Source organism: Mytilus trossulus, chromosome 1 (genome assembly GCF_036588685.1).
Source record: "Mytilus trossulus isolate FHL-02 chromosome 1, PNRI_Mtr1.1.1.hap1, whole genome shotgun sequence".
In the NCBI taxonomy this organism is placed as follows: Eukaryota; Metazoa; Mollusca; class Bivalvia; order Mytilida; family Mytilidae; genus Mytilus; species Mytilus trossulus.
This window is the reverse complement of record NC_086373.1, coordinates 77,369,470-77,389,826: the sequence shown is the minus strand read 5'-3', so window position 1 is coordinate 77,389,826 and position 20,357 is coordinate 77,369,470. Positions and strand designations below refer to the sequence as shown.

At 31.0% G+C, this 20,357-nt stretch overlaps 1 protein-coding gene across 2 annotated transcripts; it reads left to right on the top strand.

Annotated features, from left to right (window-relative positions):
• Positions 1–2,474: 2,474 nt before the first annotated feature.
• On the top strand, positions 2,475–18,269 carry LOC134685598 (mpv17-like protein 2). Of its 2 annotated transcripts, none has more exons than XM_063545490.1 (6): positions 2,475–2,577; positions 9,616–9,858; positions 10,884–11,048; positions 12,732–12,808; positions 14,074–14,202; positions 15,116–18,269. In XM_063545490.1, the coding sequence occupies exons 2-6, from the start codon at positions 9,687–9,689 to the stop codon at positions 15,173–15,175; spliced, it is 603 nt and encodes a 200-aa protein (XP_063401560.1). In that variant the 5' UTR covers positions 2,475–2,577; positions 9,616–9,686; the 3' UTR covers positions 15,176–18,269. The 2 variants fall into 2 exon arrangements, with proteins under 2 accessions (XP_063401560.1, XP_063401570.1); XM_063545500.1 differs by lacking the exon at positions 2,475–2,577 and adding an exon at positions 10,172–10,198 and having other exon boundaries at positions 9,616–9,831.
• Positions 18,270–20,357: the final 2,088 nt, after the last annotated feature.

The window sequence follows — 20,357 nt, the reverse complement described above, 5'->3', positions numbered from 1 at the left end:
CTTTTGCTAATTAAATTATGAAATAATAATAAGGTCCTTGTTTTATTTTGGAAGATCGAACCCTTGCATTTTGACGAATTCTTGGACTTAAGAAACAAGAGAAATCAAACCATATGTAATATTCCACATTTTCATTTTCCAGTGGTGGTCAATAATGTCTCGAACTTCATCCCGGACGGTTTTTGTTGATTTTTTATTGTCCTGAACATGCAGAAAATATGTACCACTGGTCGTTAAGCAACCAACATTCAACTTAAATCAACCAAACTACATCATGCATATTCGACTTTACCCTAACGGCTTTAAATATTGTTGAAAATTAATTTAAGATATGTTGTGTCTTTAAAACTTGTGATTCCAAGTTATTGTTTTTGATCCCTTATACGTCTGCACTTTGTCTTCTAAAAAATCTATCTTGAAACATGATAATCATCACGTTATGTTTCCATTATGTATTTGGAGTAGTTGATCTATTCGCCTTCCTTCTGCGTTCCTTCCAAAGGCTTTAATTAAATTCGCCTTCAAATTAATTTACGGTTGTAAACTGTGAGTAATGTTTCAATAAGGGGTTGTTTTCCTGATTTAAACAAAGCATGTGCTAAATAAGTTGTCCGTTTTTTTGGTATTTTGTTTTGATTAGAATTTTCGTAATCTGTTTATATTGAAGTCGAGATTACATTTTCAGTTTCCATAAAGTGTCCTTGATTTATTGTGTTTCTCGTTGTTGTTATATTTATTGTCCTTAATCGAATTTGATTAAAAGGCACAACTATAAGGCTTGATAGAAATTCCAATGATTGTTTCTGACCTAGCTGACAAGATAATTAAATTTTAAAGTGGACGAGAGTATCGTAATTGTTATAATGATTGATTGATTGTTGGTTGCTTAACGTCCAGTGGCCAAATTTGTTATATTAAATGAAAGAAGCTCGGACATGCAATACCCTTCAGCAGGCTCGAATCCAGAAATGTTTTGAAAGGGATGGTCCAAGGGGTTCAACCTGGATAGAGAGGGGTCAAACCTTGTGTTTGTCTTTTTCATATAATAATCCAAAACCCCGAGAAATCCAATCAAATTGTCAATAATAACTTCATCAAACATGCGACACATTGTTATTTATGCAAGCAATCTCTGTACACTGTAGGCACAGTACAATTATGAACATAAAGGACAGTCTTGTTGTACTGTAATGAAAATAACAGATGATGATTACTTCCACAGTTGGATTCGATCACGTTGACCGTGTTTGTTTGTGCTCGTTATCAGTTTTTTTTTCTAAAAAAAAATTACTAAAAAAGAACCATTTAGAATTAATTATCGCCAGCGACTGGTCCAAATAATGGATAACGCGATGTGTCAGAACGGTATCTCCTTGGGTAAATGTATTACCGATTAAAAGGCTAAAAAGCCTGAGTGCTAAATTATCATTTTTCAGCCTACTTTGTGAAAATAATTATACACCAGACTAACATTTCAAAAGACCATTCGATCTCTTATCCAGAAAACAGAGAAAAAAGAGATCAAAAAGGTAAAACAGATTAATTTTCTTGGAACAAAACATCAGGCAAAAGCTTTACTATAAAACCACAGTTAATCAATTATATATGTGCTAGTTTACTATGCACAGGATATAGCAGTTCATGTTTAAACACTAAAACTGTCGGGACGTGAGTTCATGTTTAAACACTAAAACTGTCGGTACGTGTACTGATTGATCATGAAGGCCAATGTTAGAAAAGTGTGAATACTATAATAATAGCCTTGTCTTAAAATATATAAAATTTCTATTGTACAAGGCTTCAGAAAGCAAGAAGAATGCGAGGATTTTAGCCAGTTCTAAGAGTTGTCAAAAAAGATAATAGCTATACAATTGCAATTAGGGGGGGGGGGGGGGGTCTACAATGTCTGAAATTGAAAGTGTACTTGTACTAGACCAGAAACCGGAATGCAAAGACTTTACCTGTTTATGAAATAGAATTAAAAAAACCTTGAGCCAATGTACTGTTGTTCTCTTTACACTGTTAAAAAATTAGAATAACAAAAAATCGATTTCTAAGGAGACCATCTTACGTTCTTTGCCCTGAAATCTGCAAATTTTGAGACAGATTTGTCATTCCTAAGATTAGGGCAATAGGCTGTTTATTTTAATATAAAAAAGGTGTGTTATTGCATTATCAATCATTATAAAACAAATACCAAATATTTGTGTTTTAAAAATCTATTTTCAAACTTTGCAATCAGTTAAAATGGGAGATAATTTTGCACGACTTATAGCTTGAAAAATTGCACGGTGGCTATACTTTTTATTATATTTAAAAAAAAAAAAGAAGCATAGTAAAATTTTCATTTTAATAGCAAAGTACCAAAAAAAAATGTATCTAAGGAAATAAATACCGATGATCGGCCACCTTAAAATCCGGAAATATAAGCATGATCGTCCCGTAAATCCCTGAATTTTTATTCATTTTAGAATTTCCGGTTTGCAGACGTTTTTTGCATCAGAAATGTGTTTCTTCAGGATATAATGACCAATGGTCAAATGGTCAGCCTTTTGAATCTGTTATGAATCTTACTAGGTCAGTATTTCTCATTTATTGACTTTCAAAAGTGGTTTGCAATGAACGGCAATTGAATAATGTCTTCAACGTGACTTTTGTCACAGTTTTTAACGTTTTTCACTGATAGGTACTCTAAATTTTTTTTAGTTAAATTTTGGGTAACCTTGTTAGTTGTTGTATTACAAAATCCGGTACATAGTAGCACACATTAAGTGAGAGAAATATAACTAAAGTAATGAAAGTGAAGAGTGATAAACACTGTTGAAGCCCAACACATAGCTATAAATTTTTTTATATGTTGCATCAGAAAAAAACCATTCGCCCCCCCTTTTTGCATCTATATAACATAATTTAGCTCAGTAGAGATTTTTACCAACACACAATGTTAGTTATTACCAAGCATGCAGATGAAGACATTAATACCATACATCATTGCCTTCAACAAGTTCACGAGGGAGGGGGGTCTCATTGGGGGGTTTTGATCCCGGATCCCACTTACTGTTTTGTCAGATTCCCGTATCCCACTTACACTATGTACGTAAGCAATTCTCATGTTTTGTCATTTCCGGGGTCCTGCAAGACCACATTTCCCATTTTCAGGACACAATAATTTGACTTTCATGTGTCACGCTTACAAAAAATCGGCAATCCCCGCGTCACGCTTACACCCCAATGAGACCCACAGTGAGGCTTTAACAATATATAGTTATTTTATAATATGAGTAAAATAACCAGGTTTATGAAATTTATTGCATAATTTCTGTTTAAAAATTTGAAACAAGCTCAACTATTGAATTGACCCCTGGCTTTTTTGGTCAATTAATTAAGCATTTCATTTATGAAGTCATTATCTATTTTAGAATGTTACAAACATTGCAGTTCAGGGCCATAAATTGCCTGTCCCGTAATGGGAGGTAGTTTATTATTGCCGAGGGGAGGGAGGCAACAAATTTTTGAACCCATTCCATGCAGAAAAGGATATTTTTTTTAGCCTTTTCATTGTATGCAATGTACCTCCCAAGAATACAAGAGTTAGACTTGTTAATTTTTTGTTACACTTCAAAATATATGTGCCTGGAATATATTAAAGATAGTTATAAACCAGAGTTAGATTAGGTGTTCCTGTAGAGTAAGATTTGTTTTTAGCTTTATCCTGTTTTATTACTCTTTAAAAGCTATTTCTACTTAAGTTTAGGAAAAATTTTGCATAGACTTAAAATGAAAGCCCCCTGAAGTTGGTCATTTTTTTTGGTTTATCCGGCTTATTTGGCTGTCCAAATGAAACTAATTTTGACTTCGTTTCAAAGACTAAACTTTCAAACCTTAAAATGAAAATGCATACTCAATAACTCATAATTTTATCTATCAAGTTCAAATTATTACACGGTAACAATGTTTGTTTACACCAAAAAAATTTATTCTGGCTTTGTCAAATGCTAAGGTGATTTTTTATGACTGGACGAATCCATCTTTTTAGCACTTCTACTTCAATATTGCCAACATTGTCACTTCTATGTATGCAGATGCAATAGTATTTGGTGGGAAACTTTTATGTGTGCAAAGGAGTTGAGTTGGGTACTGACTGTTCAGATCCAAATATTGTACATACCTGCATGCCATTATGATTAACCACCTTGCTGTTTTAACTAACAACCAGGCCCTTTATAGCTTGTTGTTCGGTGTGAGCCAAGGCTCCGTGTTGAAGGCCGTACTTTAACCTATAATGGTTTAATTTTTAAATTGTTATTTGGATGGAGAGTTGTCTCATTGGCACTCACACCACATCTTCCTATATCTATAAAAATAATGCATGATTTTAACTAATCTTATCTTTTCAGTGTTTTTTTTCTCCATTTTTTTATTTCTTTTTGTCAGCCCACAATAGGTGCCTACATGCCTCTATGTAATTTACAGCCCTGCAGTTTGCCCTAATTTGGTTTAAGGTATTGTTTTTATCTTACAATTACAATTTGTATTATAGTTTCTAGTTATTTCTACATGAAATTCAAAATGATAGGCACATTGATGTTTGTAAATGTTGAAAACACCCTGAAACTCATGATACTTTATACATGTTATATAAGGTTTATATTTTTTGTATAAAATTGTATGTTTAAATGAATATTATAGGATTAAAACGCCTTTTAAAGGGAATTTATTGGTGTATAAACTCCACCAAGTCACTCACAAACAAATAAAAGTTTTAGACTTTTATGATATATGTTTGTGAGTGACTTGGTCCAGTTTATACACCAATTTATTCTTTAAAAAAAGCGTTTAATCCTTATAATTCTTTAAAATTGGAGATAGGGAATATGTTTTTCCACACTCCTTACATGCCTTACCTCTTCCACACATAATTGTGTATTTTTTAATTGAATAGGCCTGGCGCATGAATATATTTGCTGGTAAACACAAAAATATCTCCTCAATGAAATTTGCTATCTGATAAAAATTAAACTGCAAAAACTCTTCTTTAATATCATTCAAACAAATGATTTTGTGTATTATTTCATTTAATGATTTATTTGCAGTAAAAATAAATTTTGTTAAGGTCAGTGTTATTATCGACGCCATCTTGTTAAATAACATTCGTTACTAAAAGAAGTTTGGTCAACGTCATCTGTCGAAAAATAACCAGCGTCAAGATTAACTGCTAAAAGTCCTCTCAACCAATCATATCAACATATTCCCTATTATGAGTAACAGCCACTGTTTTCAGTCAGTTACTTTGTTTCGGCAGAACTTTTCGTATTGATGGAACTTTCCAACTAGTTGTATTATTGCAGTCGAAAAGTTCCGGAAAAATGTAGCTAGTTGAAAAGTCCTGGAACAATGTAGCTAGTTCAATAGTTCTGGCTGAACAGAACAACTAGTTAGAATAAGTTGTATTTCATAGCTCACATAAAAAAGAATAAGTTGCATTATCATGCAAATTTAGTATTCATAGTACCCTCAAGAGAGGGAAGAATACCCCTCTCCTCATGTGGGTACTTTTAAAAATATCAATTTCAGATTAATGTATAATAATAAATCAGAACTTATTTTGTTAATTTACTTTGCATCAAATCTCCAAATGCATGAAATGGAACTTTATGACTGGTTGATAAGTTCCATTTGAACTTTTTTGATAGTTTGTTAGTTACAGTTTTGGCTAATTTTGCAAAAAGGAACTTTCTAACTAGTTGATATGTTCTGTTGGAACTTTTCAACTAGTCACTTTGTTCCGGTGGAACTTTTAAACCAGAGGAAAAACAAAGTAACTAGTTAAGAAGTTCCTCCGGAACTTTTTGGCTAGTTAATTCTTTCTGCCTGGAACTTTCCAACGTCAGAACAAAAGAGCATTTACATATACTGTGGATTCATTATTATTCGTTGGATACCAATTTTCGTGGATTTCGTGGATACAGGTGAACAACGAATTCAAATGTTCAACGAATATCATATTTTCAATATGCTTTGTATACATAGATTGGCAAAACCACGAAATCAAGAATCCACGAATATGATTTTTTTCAGCAATCTACGAAATTTGAAGCCCACGAAAATAAATGAATCCACAGTATACAGATCCTACAAGAATTCTTGAAGCATAAAAAACTGTTTTTTAATGTAAACAAACAGACAAGACAGATTTTTTTTTATCAATTCATATCAATAATGTTCATGTCCAGCCACAAGCAATCTTGAAAAAAATTGCTAAAAAGCAAAGTGAACATCACTAGAAAAATCACTGTGTTTCAGCCATCTAAAGATGTTTAATATATAGGAAGACTCTGACAGCTTTGATAACTTACTTGTACTACCTAGCTTTGTCAAGCTTCGTCCCTAGATGGGATAAGATGCTATGAATTTTATTTGTAACCACTTCAATTTTGTACAGCATAGATAATGCTCCCTTTCAATATTCTAAAGTATTCTAAACAGGTTAAAAATGTTTAAATGAATTTGTACAAATGTTCTTGTTCTTATGCAAGTCCAATTGTCAACATGATACTTTTTGTAAATTATATAAATACAAAGTTTAAGTTGCAGGAAATTAAATTGTGTGTGTATTCTTAGAAAAATCTTTAAGTCTTGTGTTCCTTATTATATAAAGGGTGTTTTGGATTAAAGTCCTATGGAAGTAGGCCTTTAATCCTCATCTGACAGTTATAGCATATATGTAAATATCAAATTCAACAAATTCTTATAATTTATATTATAAAAAGGAAAATATTATGGCCACATATACTTGATGAGAAAAGACCAATTTCCATAGAAATTTAACCAAAAACTACCTTTTATATAATCATGATATAAATAGGGATACAGGGAATGTCCAGTAAATAGTAATCACATGGATTCATAATTTATCACAATTTGATTGATATATAGATCTTGTACTCATGCTTTGCTTGTAAAGATGTTTGTAAACAGAACACAAGATCTACCATAATTGGTGGTTCTACCTCTTATGAAAAGCACTCTTGTTAATCACAATAGAAATGGACATTGAATAATCATTTTCATGACAAATATATATTGGACTACAAATCTTTAACAGGGCTACATGCATGAATGTGGTGTATGGTTATGCGGTATGGGCTTTGCTCATTGTTGAAGGCCATGTGAGCTTATGCCATCACTTGGCGTCCTCCGTCGTCTGTCGTCGTCTGTAGTCGTAAACTATTTCAAGAAACTTCTCCTTTGAAACTACTAGGCCAAATACTTCAAAACTTTAACTGAATGTTCCTTAGGGTATCTAGTTTATAAATTGTATCCGGAGTTTTGATCTATCAACAAACATGGTCGCCATTGCTAAAAATAGAACAAAGGGGTCAAATGCAGTTTTTGGCTTATATCTCAAAAACGAAAGCATTTAGAGCAAATCTGACTGGGGTAAAAATGTTCATTATGTCAAGATCTATCAGCCCTGAAATTTTCGGATGAATCAAACAACCCATTGTTGGGTTGCTGCCACTTAATTGGTAATTTTAAGGAAATTTTGCAGTTTTTGGTCATTATCTTGAATATTATTATAGATAAAGATAAACTGTAAACAGCAAAAATGATCAGCAAAGTAAGATCTACAAATAAGTTTATATGACCAAAATTGTCAATTGACCCCTTAAGGGGTTATTGTCCTTTAATGACAATTTATCACAATTTGTTCATCATATTTGTTAACTTTAAAAAATCTTCTCCTCTAAAACTACTCAACCAAATTCAACCAAACTTCAACTGAATGATCAGTAGGGTTAATAAAATAAAGTTTGTGTTTTATTTTCTATTTCGTCAAAAAACATGGCCGTCATGACTAAAAATAGAACACAGGGTAAAATGCAGTTTTTGGCTTATATCTCAAAAACTCCAGCATTTAGAGCAAATAAGACAAGAAGTTAAAGTATTTTTTAGGTCAAGGTCTACCTGTTCTGAAATTTTCAGCCGAATTTGGTAACTGGTTTTTCAGGTATAATGCCCCTGAATTGATGATTTTAAAGAAATTTTGCAGTTCTTGATTATTATCTTGAATATTATTATAGATACAGATAAACTGTTAATAGCAAAAATGTTAAGCAAAGTAAGATCTACAAATAAGTCATTTTGACCAAAATTGTCAATTGACCCCTTAAGGAGTTAAAGACTTTTTTCACAATTTGTTCATCATGTTGACTTACTTTAAAAAATCTTCTCCTTTGAAACTGCTGTATCAATTTCAGCCAAACTAAGGCTAAATGAGTTTCAGAGTATCTAGTATAAATTGTATATTTTATTTCCTTGTATGTCAAGAAACATTGCTCCTATGGCTAAAATAGAACATAGGAGAAAATGATTTTTTTTTTGCTTTTGAAGAAAATAGGACGATTCAAAGAACATTTAAATAAATTGAAAAGCCAAAATAATCATTGATGAGAGATTTAACCAAAAAAATTAAGGTGAGCGATTCAGGCTCTTGAAGAGCCTCTTGTTTATAAGAGTAAAACATTTAAGTTTTGTTATTTCTTTTCTTGAAAGCTCCTTCCAGATGATGAGAGCAGGACTGGCTCATGCATTTTCATTCTGATAAATGCATCATTGTCAGTGCAACAGTTACTAACTCAAAAGCGCAAACCTTAAGACTTCACTTATAAATTACACAATCACTCTCTAGAAAAAGTTGACTCTACAAAATATTTGACCTAACTCTTTAATCAAATTTAAAATGGGACAAACATATCAATAACATGACATCAAAAGCAAATCAGTCTCTTGGATTCATTCGTAGAAACCTAAACATGCTAAAAATAGCATCACCCAAAGTTAAAACTCAAGCATATAAAGCTCTTGTTTGACCAAAATAAGAGTACTGCTCAACTATTTAGGATCCACATTGAAAACAGCAAATTTCACAAATTAAAAAAGTTCAGAGAAGAGCAGGGTGCTTCTCATGCAACCGCTTCCATAACACCAGCTCAGTTCCTGAAATGATGACAGACCTAAATTGGTACCCACTTGAAATTAGGCGTTTACAATACAGACTTGTTTTTTTTTTACAAAATTATACATGAAATTGTTGCAGTCCCTACACATACCTATATATTTCAAATCCTGTACAAGCTATAAGGATTTATATTAAACATTTTTTTGTTCATTCACAAGATAAGTTCTTTATTTAGCATGTTTAGGACAGAAACAGAATACTTTATTAAGTTTCAACACTTGTTACAGATAAAATGTGCAGCATATATATTTAAATCCACAAGAACCCCTCATTAAAACATTATGAGGGACCATAAAATATTTTATATTCAAATGCAATTCAATTATTACCAGGAGTATCAAATACATTTTCACTTTATTGAAATTTCAGAAAACATCCAAGTTTATCATGGTTATATTACCGTATATTGATGACAATAAAAAATAGCCATAGGCTTGTCTCACTGCGACAATGGTAACTCATCAAAAACTGAATTATATATCAGTGTATTTACTTCACAAATATACATACTTTAATTATATTCTACAGGACATGTTTAATCAGCTTAAAAGTACTTTACTGAGATAATTTTGAAGGTCATATTAATATTACAGATAAAGATATGGAATAACAAAATCTTATCTTCATCTTGGAACTTAACTCAGGAATTGACAAACATTTCAACATGGCACAACTGTTTAAGAAAGTATTCTCCAAATATTTAGTTGTGACCAATACAGTTACCTGTGGCTGTCTGTTAGGAGCTGGTGATCTATTAACACAGAATATAGAACAGAGATTCATGCATAGGAAAACAGATGGAAGTGAAGGTGTTAAAATCAACTGGAGTCGGACAGGTAAGAGAAAAGTAGAGGTAGGAAAACAGATGAAAGTGAAGGTGTTAAAATCAACTGGAGTCGGACAGGTAAGAGAAAAGTAGAGGTAGGAAAACAGATGAAAGTGAAGGTGTTAAAATAAACTGGAGTCAGACAGGTAAGAGAAAAGTAGAGGGATGAAAACAGATGGAAGTGAAGGGGTTAAAATAAACTGGAGTTGGCCAGGTAAGAGAAAAGTAGAGGTAGGAAAACAGATGGAAGTGAAGGTGTTAAAATAAACTGGAGTTGGACAGGTAAGAAATGTAGAGAGGTAGAAAAACAGATGGAAGTGAAGGTGTTAAAATAAACTGGAGTCGGACAGGTAAGAGAAAAGTAGAGGGATGAAAACAGATGGAAGTGAAGGGGTTAAAATAAACTGGAGTAGGACAGGTAAGAGAAAAGTAGAGGAAGGAAAACAGATGGAAGTGAAGGTGTTAAAGTAAACTGGAGTAGGACAGGTAAGAGAAAAGTAGAGGGAGGAAAACAGATGCAAGTGAAGGTGTTAAAATAAACTGGAGTTGGACAGGTAAGAGAAAAGTAGAGGGAGGAAAACAGATGGAAGTGAAGGTGTTAAAATAAACTGGAGTATGACAGGTAAGAGAAAAGTAGAGGTAGGAAAACAGATAGAAGTGAAGGTGTTAAAATAAACTGGAGTCGTACAGGTAATACATTTTGTATTGGTAAATGGAGAAAACAATTACTAGTGTAAATCCATTCAAACAGAAAAAACAAAGGTCTAATCTATATAAAAACAAGAAACACTGATGAAACACATAAACAGACGACAACCACTAATCATCAGATTCCTGACTTAGGACAGGTTCAAACAATTGCAGAGGGATTTTCGTAAATGTTTTAATGGTACCAAACCTTCTCCCTTTTCTTAAACAGTAGAATAACAACACAACATAGAAAGACACACTATAAAATATCAATTGGAATGACTTAACTCAATCAAATAAATTGTTATTTGACTATTATATATCATAAAATGTATGTTTTTACAGGGAGGATGGTTTTAATGGGTGTAAGTTTAGGACCATTAACACATTTATGGTATAGTCATATCATAGAGAAGTTTATTAAAGGAACAGGAAACAAGATGGTGTTCAAGAAGATATTAGCTGACCAGTTAGTAGCAGGTCCTTGGTTTTGTTCTTCGTTTTTCTTTGGTAAGTTCAAAATAAAAATAATTATACTTTTAGTTTCAATGCAGTTAAATTTTATTATTGAAATTCAAGTCTTCTTGTGGGAGCAAAGTAAGTAATTATAGTTTGCTTCAGACCACTTCAGCCTTTCTCCAATATCAATGGATTTCAAGTTTCAATTGTTTTTAAAGAATTACAAGATGCACTCAGTTCAATGGTATGGTAACAAGCTGTTTATTACTTATTGGAAGATGGAGATTTTCTCTATCATACGAAAGACCATGAAATAGCTGTCATCAAATTGGTTAAACTTACAGAAATTGGCATTGAACTCCAGCAAACATACAATCTGTATGGATATCTTTTTTAACTTCACTGGAAAGTAATGCCTCTTTTTAGTTAATAAGATAAAACCACTGAACTTTTCACTTTTACTTAATGTACTATTTCAAAATCATAATCTGACAAATATATGGAGGTCATATGTCAAAAACATGAAAACAATGTTATAAAAAGCCTCAAATGAAAACTGTAATTAAGAATATTTTTGATTTATGCATGATATGTCAATAAAATTTAATTATTATATGTCTCTTCAGTTTTGGATAATACAAATGTATTATGTTGCTAATGATAAAACTGAATTATGATGGCAATTTGATATACCACAGTACTGTTATTAAATATAAATAAAGGAAAGAAAAAGGAATTGGCATATTGACTGGTTTGTGTGCGTTGAGTAATTAAATTTTCGTTTTTTAGTATATTTTTTCTTATATTTTTATGCTCCATTTATGGACATTATGTTTTCTGGTCTCTGCATTTGTCCATCCATATGTTTGTTCATTCATCTGGCTGTCATGTCTGTTTGTCTGTTTGTCCATCCATTCATCCTTCTGTCCCTCATCAGGTTAAATTTTTGGTTGAGGTAGTTTTTGATGAAGTTGTAGTCCAATCAACTTGAAACTTAGTAAACATCTTCCCTATGATATGATCTTTCTAATTATAATGCCAAATTATAGATGTTATCCCATTTTCAAGGTCCACTGAACATGGAAAATTATAGTGCAGATGGGGCATCCATGTACTTGGGACACATTCTTTTTTTTTTATTATATTTCTATAACTTAAGTATATATACTATTGTTTGAAAATAGCATTTTGATAGATTATATAAAAAACAGACAGACAGACATGTGGGGTCAATTTTGTTTAACTAGTAAACATTATAAAGGACCTTCTTAAGTCCACTTCCAGGTGTGGCATTTTCTTGTGAGTTAAAAACTCAAAGGGACTACCCTAGACATACCGGTAGACAGACATATAGCCTATAGATTGAAGTACTATTACTTTCCATAGCAGGGTTTAACTTACAAACTTACCTAAAGTGGGGGAGGTCATGGGTCAACCTGGTAAAACCAAAGACTTGAAAAATGGTATTTGGTGCTTATCTGCTAAGCACACAGCGTTAGGGAATAAAAGCAAAGATCGCTAGGCTCAGGGTCAGAATAATGTGTCCTGGTAAGGTAACATGTCTTCCTGCAGACTGTACAAAGCAGGGTTGATATTCATATTACAATAACTTTTCTTGTTCTGAATATATGCATATTGATTTACCACTGGACATTAAGAAGCCATCAATCATCATCATCTTATAAATGCTTTTGCTTCTACCGCAACTTTTATACAAAATATTCATACATTTAGGAATGGGATTGTTGGAAGGAAGAGGAGTACAAGGTGCTGTAGGAGAAGTAAAAGAAAATTTCCTTCCAGTTTATTTGGTAAGTGTATGATATCTAAACAAGTAGCCTTAGGAAATATACAGAGATAGTGTTAAAACAATGTTAAATTACATGTATTGAAATATGGAAATAAGTTTTTTTAAGCCAGCATGTTCCAACAACTGAACATTTATGAACTATACAGTAGATGACACATGTTGTAAACTTTCTCTTTAGTCTAAATCCATTGACAAAATAGAGGTTAAGTGTTAATGGAACAAACCATCAATCCATTACAATGCAACCTGAGAAACTACACTAGGAATTACAGATTCAATTTACCCCTCAAGGCTCATTCATATAGTTCAATTTTCAACCTTGACTCAAGGAGTCTGGATGTGTGTGAAAATCCTATAGAAAAAGACAATTAGATCTTTGGATGTCACGTTAAATAAATATGATTGTAACTTGGTAGATGTGAAGAATACTTATATCAACATGAGTGATTTTACTGAAAGTTCATGTGTATGTTAACCAGATCATATAGTTTGCTTAGTACATAAACAATGTCTTTGTAAAAAGTATGAACAAATTTATTTTCAGTAACTGGATAAGTCTTATATAAACAAACACATTTTCTGTTTAAATATTTATAAACGTGGTCAATTATAAAATGTATCCTTTTCTTACCTCAAATTACAGATTACCATGCTTCTAAGCACAATTTTGTTTGTTGCTGTTTTTAAATCTCTGGCATAAGGTTGTGATAAGAATAACTTATAAATGAAAAAGATATGTTTGAAGCCAATGAAAAATAGCATGCATGAATATAAAAGTATAATTGACTGTGTAAGGTATTTTTTTTATGAAAAGGGAGGTATAGTTGTTATTGAATGTCAATTGAGTTATCTCCCTTTAGTCATGGTTTGGGCCTTTTCAAAAATTTTTGTTATTCTACCGAAAAATATATGTCCATCTTCCCCATATCAATTTTTCTACAATATGGCCAAAATTCCTATGTTTTGGTAGTTTTAATTTTCGTTCGTAAGATACTGCTATTACATTAATTTTCTTTCCTATAAGTTATGTCTACGCCATTTGTTTTCTTAACCTCAAGGGTTAACTGAGGTATAGAAATATGATTGGACTAGTTTCATGCAAGGTGCTTAAAAATGAACCTGTTTGCTGTGTGGGACACATTTAAACTCAGCCATGTCTCTTCATAATGTCTTATGTAGAGACAGGGCTCTTTATATATCAAAGAACTCATAACTCTTTCTGAAAGTGACATTTTAAAATACTAATTACCTGTTTATTTTTAATAGGTAGACTGGTGCTTTTGGCCACCAGCACAGTTCATCAACTTTAAATATGTACCATTAGAGTATAGAGTAGTCTTTGTATGTACACTGACTTTATGTTGGAACACATTTTTATCATACATGAAACATAGGGTGAGTTATTGTATTTATAAGTTTGTTAAATATGAAAGAGAAAAAAAGATCAAAGCAAACAAAGAGATAAGCCAAAAATATTGAAAAAAATATAGAAATCATCCTACTGTACACTATGTTAGGCATGCAATTAAACAGCAACCCAATGTCAAAAAATATCCAAAGTTTAACATACTATTAACTGTTAATTCAGAAGTAATTATGTGGATTTATTATTGTGATTTCGTCATTTTATACTTAAATGAGATTTTAATTTTTATGATTTTGGGAAAAATCCTATTTAATTCATAAAACATATTTCAACATGCGAGTTTAAATTATTGTGTTTACCACTCTGTTGCATTATTCGTAATAATAAAAACCTAGCAATAATTTCTGAATTTATAGTAATCTTCAAAAGTAATCAATTGTCCTAACAATATGTCCTGTGCAATATCATACATAGTCTATTCTCATTTAAGTTTGTGCTTGAAAACTGTATTTAAAAGTTATTCTTGTAGGAACTTTGTCATTTGAATAAAGGCAACAGTAGTATACCGCTGTTCAAAACTCATAAATCCATGGACAAAAAACAAAATCAGGGTAACAAACTAAAACTGAGGGAAACCTATTAAATTTAAAAGGAGAATGACTACACAACATTAAAATGTAATCTTCAAACTGTTTCAAATTATTTCCAAAGTATGCCAGACAAAAACAAAGAAAATTCATTTAAATTGCACATACCTATCTATAATTTCTGGTATAGTTTAAATAACTATAATGGAGGAAAGGTAAATCTTGTCAGACTTAAAAATCTGGTATCACTGACTATTTTACACCATTTTCAAACATGTTTTTACAGTCATTGTTTTTTTTTAAAGTATGATAATTCAGAAAAATTTAAGAATGACTTAATTATATTTATTTTCAGCATGGAGATTATAAAGTTGAAGCCCCAGCAGTCCCTGTTATAGAAAATACTCAGTCTTAGTTTATATATTTTTTATAGTAAAATCTCAATTTTATAGATTTTTATATTTCGAATTCCAATGTATATTATATTATAAAAAAATTTGATTGAACAAGAGTTAAGAAAACTCTAAAAGTTTAATATCAGGGAAAATATTTATAGTATTATTTTGTATAGCACATTGTCTTTTGTACAATTTTATTGATCTGCAGATATTTTTTATATAAACAGATTTAGTGGTTTATGAAAATTGATAATAATTATCAAATTTCTGTTTCCAATAATCCTTCAAAAAATCCTTTTAAGAGTTGGCACAGCAGTTCTTTTTAACAAGTAGTTGATTTGTGATAAAGTTTTAACACAATGATTTTAATAATTTTTGTCGAGCCTGCAACTTTTGTTGCAGAAAGCTCTACATAGGGATAGTGATGTGGCGGCGGCGGCGTTAGCTAACTTCTTTAAAACTTTATATTTTAAAAGGTTTTAGACCTGGATGCTTCATACTTCAAATATAGATGCCTCATGTTAAGAACTTTCCGTCAGTCACATGTACAATGTCCTTGATCTCATTTTCATGGTTCAGTGACTACTTGAAAAAAAAGTTAATATTTTTTGTAATGTTAAATTCTCTCTTATTATAAGTAATTGGATAACTATATTTGGTATGTGCATACCTTGCAAGGTCCTCATGCCCGTCAGACAGTTTTCACTTGACCTCGACCTCATTTCATGGATCAGTGAACAAGGTTAAGTTTGGTGGTCAAGTCCATATCTCAGATACTATAAGCAAAAGGTCTAGTATATTCGGTGTATGGAAGGACTGTAAGGTGTACATGTCCAACTGGCAGGTGTCATCTGACCTTGACCCCATTTTCATTTTCATGGTTCAGTGGTTATAGTTAAGTTTTTGTGTTTTGGTCTGTTTTTCTCATACTTTATGCAATAGGTCTATTATATTTGGTGTATGGAATGATTGTAAGGTGTACATGTCTAGTGGGCAGATGCCATCTGACCGTGACCTCATTTTCATGGTTCAGTGGTCAAAGTTAAGTTTTTAGGTTTTGGTCTTTTTATCTAATATTATATGACAAAGGTCAACTATATTTAGTGTATGGAAATATATTATGATCTATATGTCAGTCCCGCAGTTTTTATTTGACCATGACCTCAATTGCACAGTGTTAATTTTTTGTGTTTTGGTCTATTTTTCTTTAACTATAAGTAATAGGTCAACTATATTTGTTGTATGGAAGCATGTTAGCTGTACATGTCTGCCTGGCATGGTTCATCTGACCTTGACCTCATTTTAATGGTTCATTGGTCTTAGTTTAGCTATCTTGGTTATTGTAAAGTTGTAATAAAGCTTTATACTTAGGACTATCAACATAATATCAATGATTAATGAAGAAGGCGAGACATTTCAGTGTGTGCACTCTTGTTTTACTTCCATATAACAAAAAAAACACTTAAAAGCTGCTAATTTTGACAGACAGCATTTTTTATTGGCATAATTCATTGTAGTATTTACATTGTAATTTTTATTATATAATGTTTTATTTGACGGTTCAACAGGTTTGAGGTAAATTTTATCCTAAGTTGGAACCAAAAAAAGGGCCTCACTATGGTTCCAGATATTTCAATATATAGTCTGATTTTGAAGAGGGTTTTTACTTGAAATAACTATAAGATTCCTGACCTATTCAGTTCTATCCGTGATATACACCTAATAAAATTTTCAAGCTACAATGGACCAAAGAGACTGGAAGAAGCACTTTAACATGTAACAAAGAATATATATTTTTTCTATCAGTTAAGATAAATTTTGTAATTCACTTCCTTATACCCTAAAATTGCTTTTTTCAACAATTTGTTAAGAGCTTGTTAAGGTTTCTTTGCTATAAAAGGGTTTTTCAGTAAGTTATCTATAGAACTTCCTGCTTTAGACTGTCATTCAAATGTGTGATAAGAGAACTTTATGAAACCTAATAATAGATAAATATGGTATATTGTATTAAATTTTTCATGCAAATTCAATAAGGCTACTTTTGTAAAAAGTTTCCGGACAATAGGAACAAATTTTGCAATACTTTGTTAATTTCAAGAAATAAAAAGACTAAAAAAATCCAACTTAAACATAGTTCATGGAATTAAACTATTGTATTCAGACAATCACAATGTCAAACAAATACAACTGTGTACGCTACAATAGAAGTGCATACATTTTATTTATTGCTGCATCCTGTGGATTCATTTGTTTATTGATGGGTATACATTTTTTTTTGTATTGTAGAAAACTATCATTTTCATGGATCTTTAATTTCTTTGTTTTGGTAGTCTGCATACATTGCTGTAGAAACTTATACTTGGTTGACTTTTAGATTCGAGATTCCCCTGTACCTACGAAATCCATGAAAATTGATGTCCAATGATGAATCCAAAGTTTATACCTGTTATATTACTTTTTCTACTAGCCTTATACACTCATTTTACTAAAATCTACTGTGAAGTAAAACATAAAAGTATTAGATGTGTGAAATTACAAATCTTTTCTAAAAAATATACATGTATATGTTGCATTAAAAGATTCAAGGTTTCCTGCAGTCTGTCTTGGATTATTACAAATTAGATTAAATATCTATAGAAGAGTGAAAACTTTATAAGCTAAAAGAAAAACTCATTTTGGTGCCCATTGTTTTAAACATTGAGCAATTATTTATGCTTTCACCCCCACAATCAGCTGGCTTATCAAAATAGGAGTTCCAGAAAAAAAATGCTGTCACTTTTTATTTATATTATATCAGTATTATTGAAACAGCAGTAAAAACTATCCAAAATTCTGTCTGCAAACTGCATTTTCTTATGGCATTCTATTGTTTTTTCCTGAGTAATTTTATTTTGATACTTTCATTAGTGTATGCAGGAGTGCCTAATTTCTTATTGTAATAAGGAAGTACTTTTAAGTTATTTCTGTACTATAATAGTTATATTCTAGACAATCTGATACAATGTATTGTTGTAGTAAACAACAATTTAATTTGAAGTATGTGTATTTGAAGATCTTATCTGTTTTTGTGAAATTAAGTCTTTCATTATTGGAATAAAATTGAATTATTTATCTCTTTGTTGTTCATTCATTCTATAGATTTAGCATATTAATTCAATTAGTGACATTCTGTTGATTTATTTATTAGGGTTTCATTCCTCTTTATATGCATTCACACACTCACATAGCAGCTAGCATTATTAGAAAAGGAGTGATATGGTACCAAAAGATTGTATGGTAAACAATATACCTTTTGCAAGTACTTGACAAACTTTAACCTCCACAATTCAAAAAAGTGTACCATGCTACGGAAGCATTTTAGGGCCATGCTTATTCACTTTGATTTGATATAAAAATTATTCTGTATAATGCCATTCTTAGTAAATGACAGTTCTACTGTTCTTATATCTCATTTTCATGTTATGACTTTTTATTTTTTGATTACTTTTAAATCTGTTTCAATTTGTTAAACAATTGAACAGTTCATCAAATTAATTAGCTAAGTCATATTAAAATTAAAGTCAATTTACTTTAATTTATTGATTGTTGACATGCAAGGAATTCTAAAAAGGCTTTCTTTTGAATTTCATTTTGCAAATTTTAATGCTCAAGGGAGATTACTCCTTTTGTGTGGGAAATTTTCGTATAATTGGTAACTAATTGCCACCATCCTGTGTTTCTTTAACCATACCAAATCTTGCTAGGAACATATTGAAATTAATTTTACTTCAAGGTATCTCTATCTATAGGAAATTTAAGTGGCATATTGGTCCAGCAGTACTTTATTGAAGTGGTTTAGTTTAATCTCTAAGCCAAATTGAAATTCAACACAAATAAAGCCTACTTACGAAGTCTTATCCTTTACAATAGATGTAACAATACGACATTAAAGTAGGCATGCATTACATAATATTTAAATCAATAATATTACAAAGCTGAACTAAAGTACAGAATAGGGAATAACAAAAGAATAACAAAAGATGACGGTTTCATTACTTTTGAAAATAGTACAGCTAATAGGCCTTTAAAATTGTAACAGCTAATTTCCTAATGCATGTAAAGCAAAACTTTAGTTGGCTTGCTTGCTTTGTTAGTATAATTGTTTATACAAGCTTTGCAAATAAGATTGACATCTTTAAACAATATAATTATATAGGCATAGTTTAACCTGTATATATAATATTTGAATTTTAATTGGGTGTTATCATAATGATTGTACAATAAAAAAAAAAAAAAAGAGAGCAAGCTAACTAAAGTCTTGCTCTACAAGCTGAAAGAAATTCCCTGTAATGATTCTGACATTTGACTTTAAGGAGATACAAATAATTTTAATGTTTGATCAGTACACCAAACAAATATTAAAATTTGGTCATCTAACTTAATTTGTTGATATTTGTCTTAAAAAAAAAAAATCAACAACCAAAAAATCAAAGGGAGATAATATGGTATATTGAAAAATAAATTTTGTTCTGATATTATTGGGATGGTTGCTTTAAAGGAAATTCTACATACAAATAATGCTATTTAAATCTTAATTGGATTTTCTTTATTTTTTTGTGAAACCTATATATCAAGTCGCTAGTTTCCAAACAATACAAGAATCATTAAAATTTTGAATATATTAAAACCTCTATGAAAACAGCACTTTACTGTATTAGAAAAAATAGAAAATTCACAGAATTGTTTTAAATCTGTTCTTATATATTCCAGTTGCTGAAGTATTGTATAAATAACCAGATTTGCTATATGGTAATATGGAACAGCCAAATTAGCTTTTGACATATATCAAAATGTCCTTTTAACTTAAAATCAGTGTTACACAGAGCATGTTTTATTAAACATTGCAAGCATTTTTGATAGAACTGCACCTTGTTCTGTATAAAATTTTATCACACTTATTCTGAATGTCACAAAATAATTTTAAAATTTGATTTCAAATATTATTAAAAACTAGTCATGCTATATCCTTCGTAGAATTTTGTGTATCACGATTCCATGTTTTATCATTGAAACATTTATAAGTACTGATGACATAATAGTTCTTCCTTGATACCTGATGATGGCCTGAGGAACAAGGCATTGATGTCATACCAATAGGAAGTACATATGTCTAGTAATCTAACAAATTTATTCTCAAATTATTGTTTATGTTTATGAAAA

Excerpts from the sequence above, each read along its gene's own strand:
- LOC134685598 (XM_063545490.1), top strand. The coding sequence starts at position 9,687 with ATGGCACAACTGTTTAAGAAAGTATTCTCCAAATATTTAGTTGTGACC. Across the intron at positions 11,049-12,731 it reads TTGTTCTTCGTTTTTCTTTG|GAATGGGATTGTTGGAAGGA; the intron begins GTAAGTTCAAAA and ends TCATACATTTAG. Across the intron at positions 14,203-15,115 it reads TATCATACATGAAACATAGG|CATGGAGATTATAAAGTTGA; the intron begins GTGAGTTATTGT and ends ATTTATTTTCAG.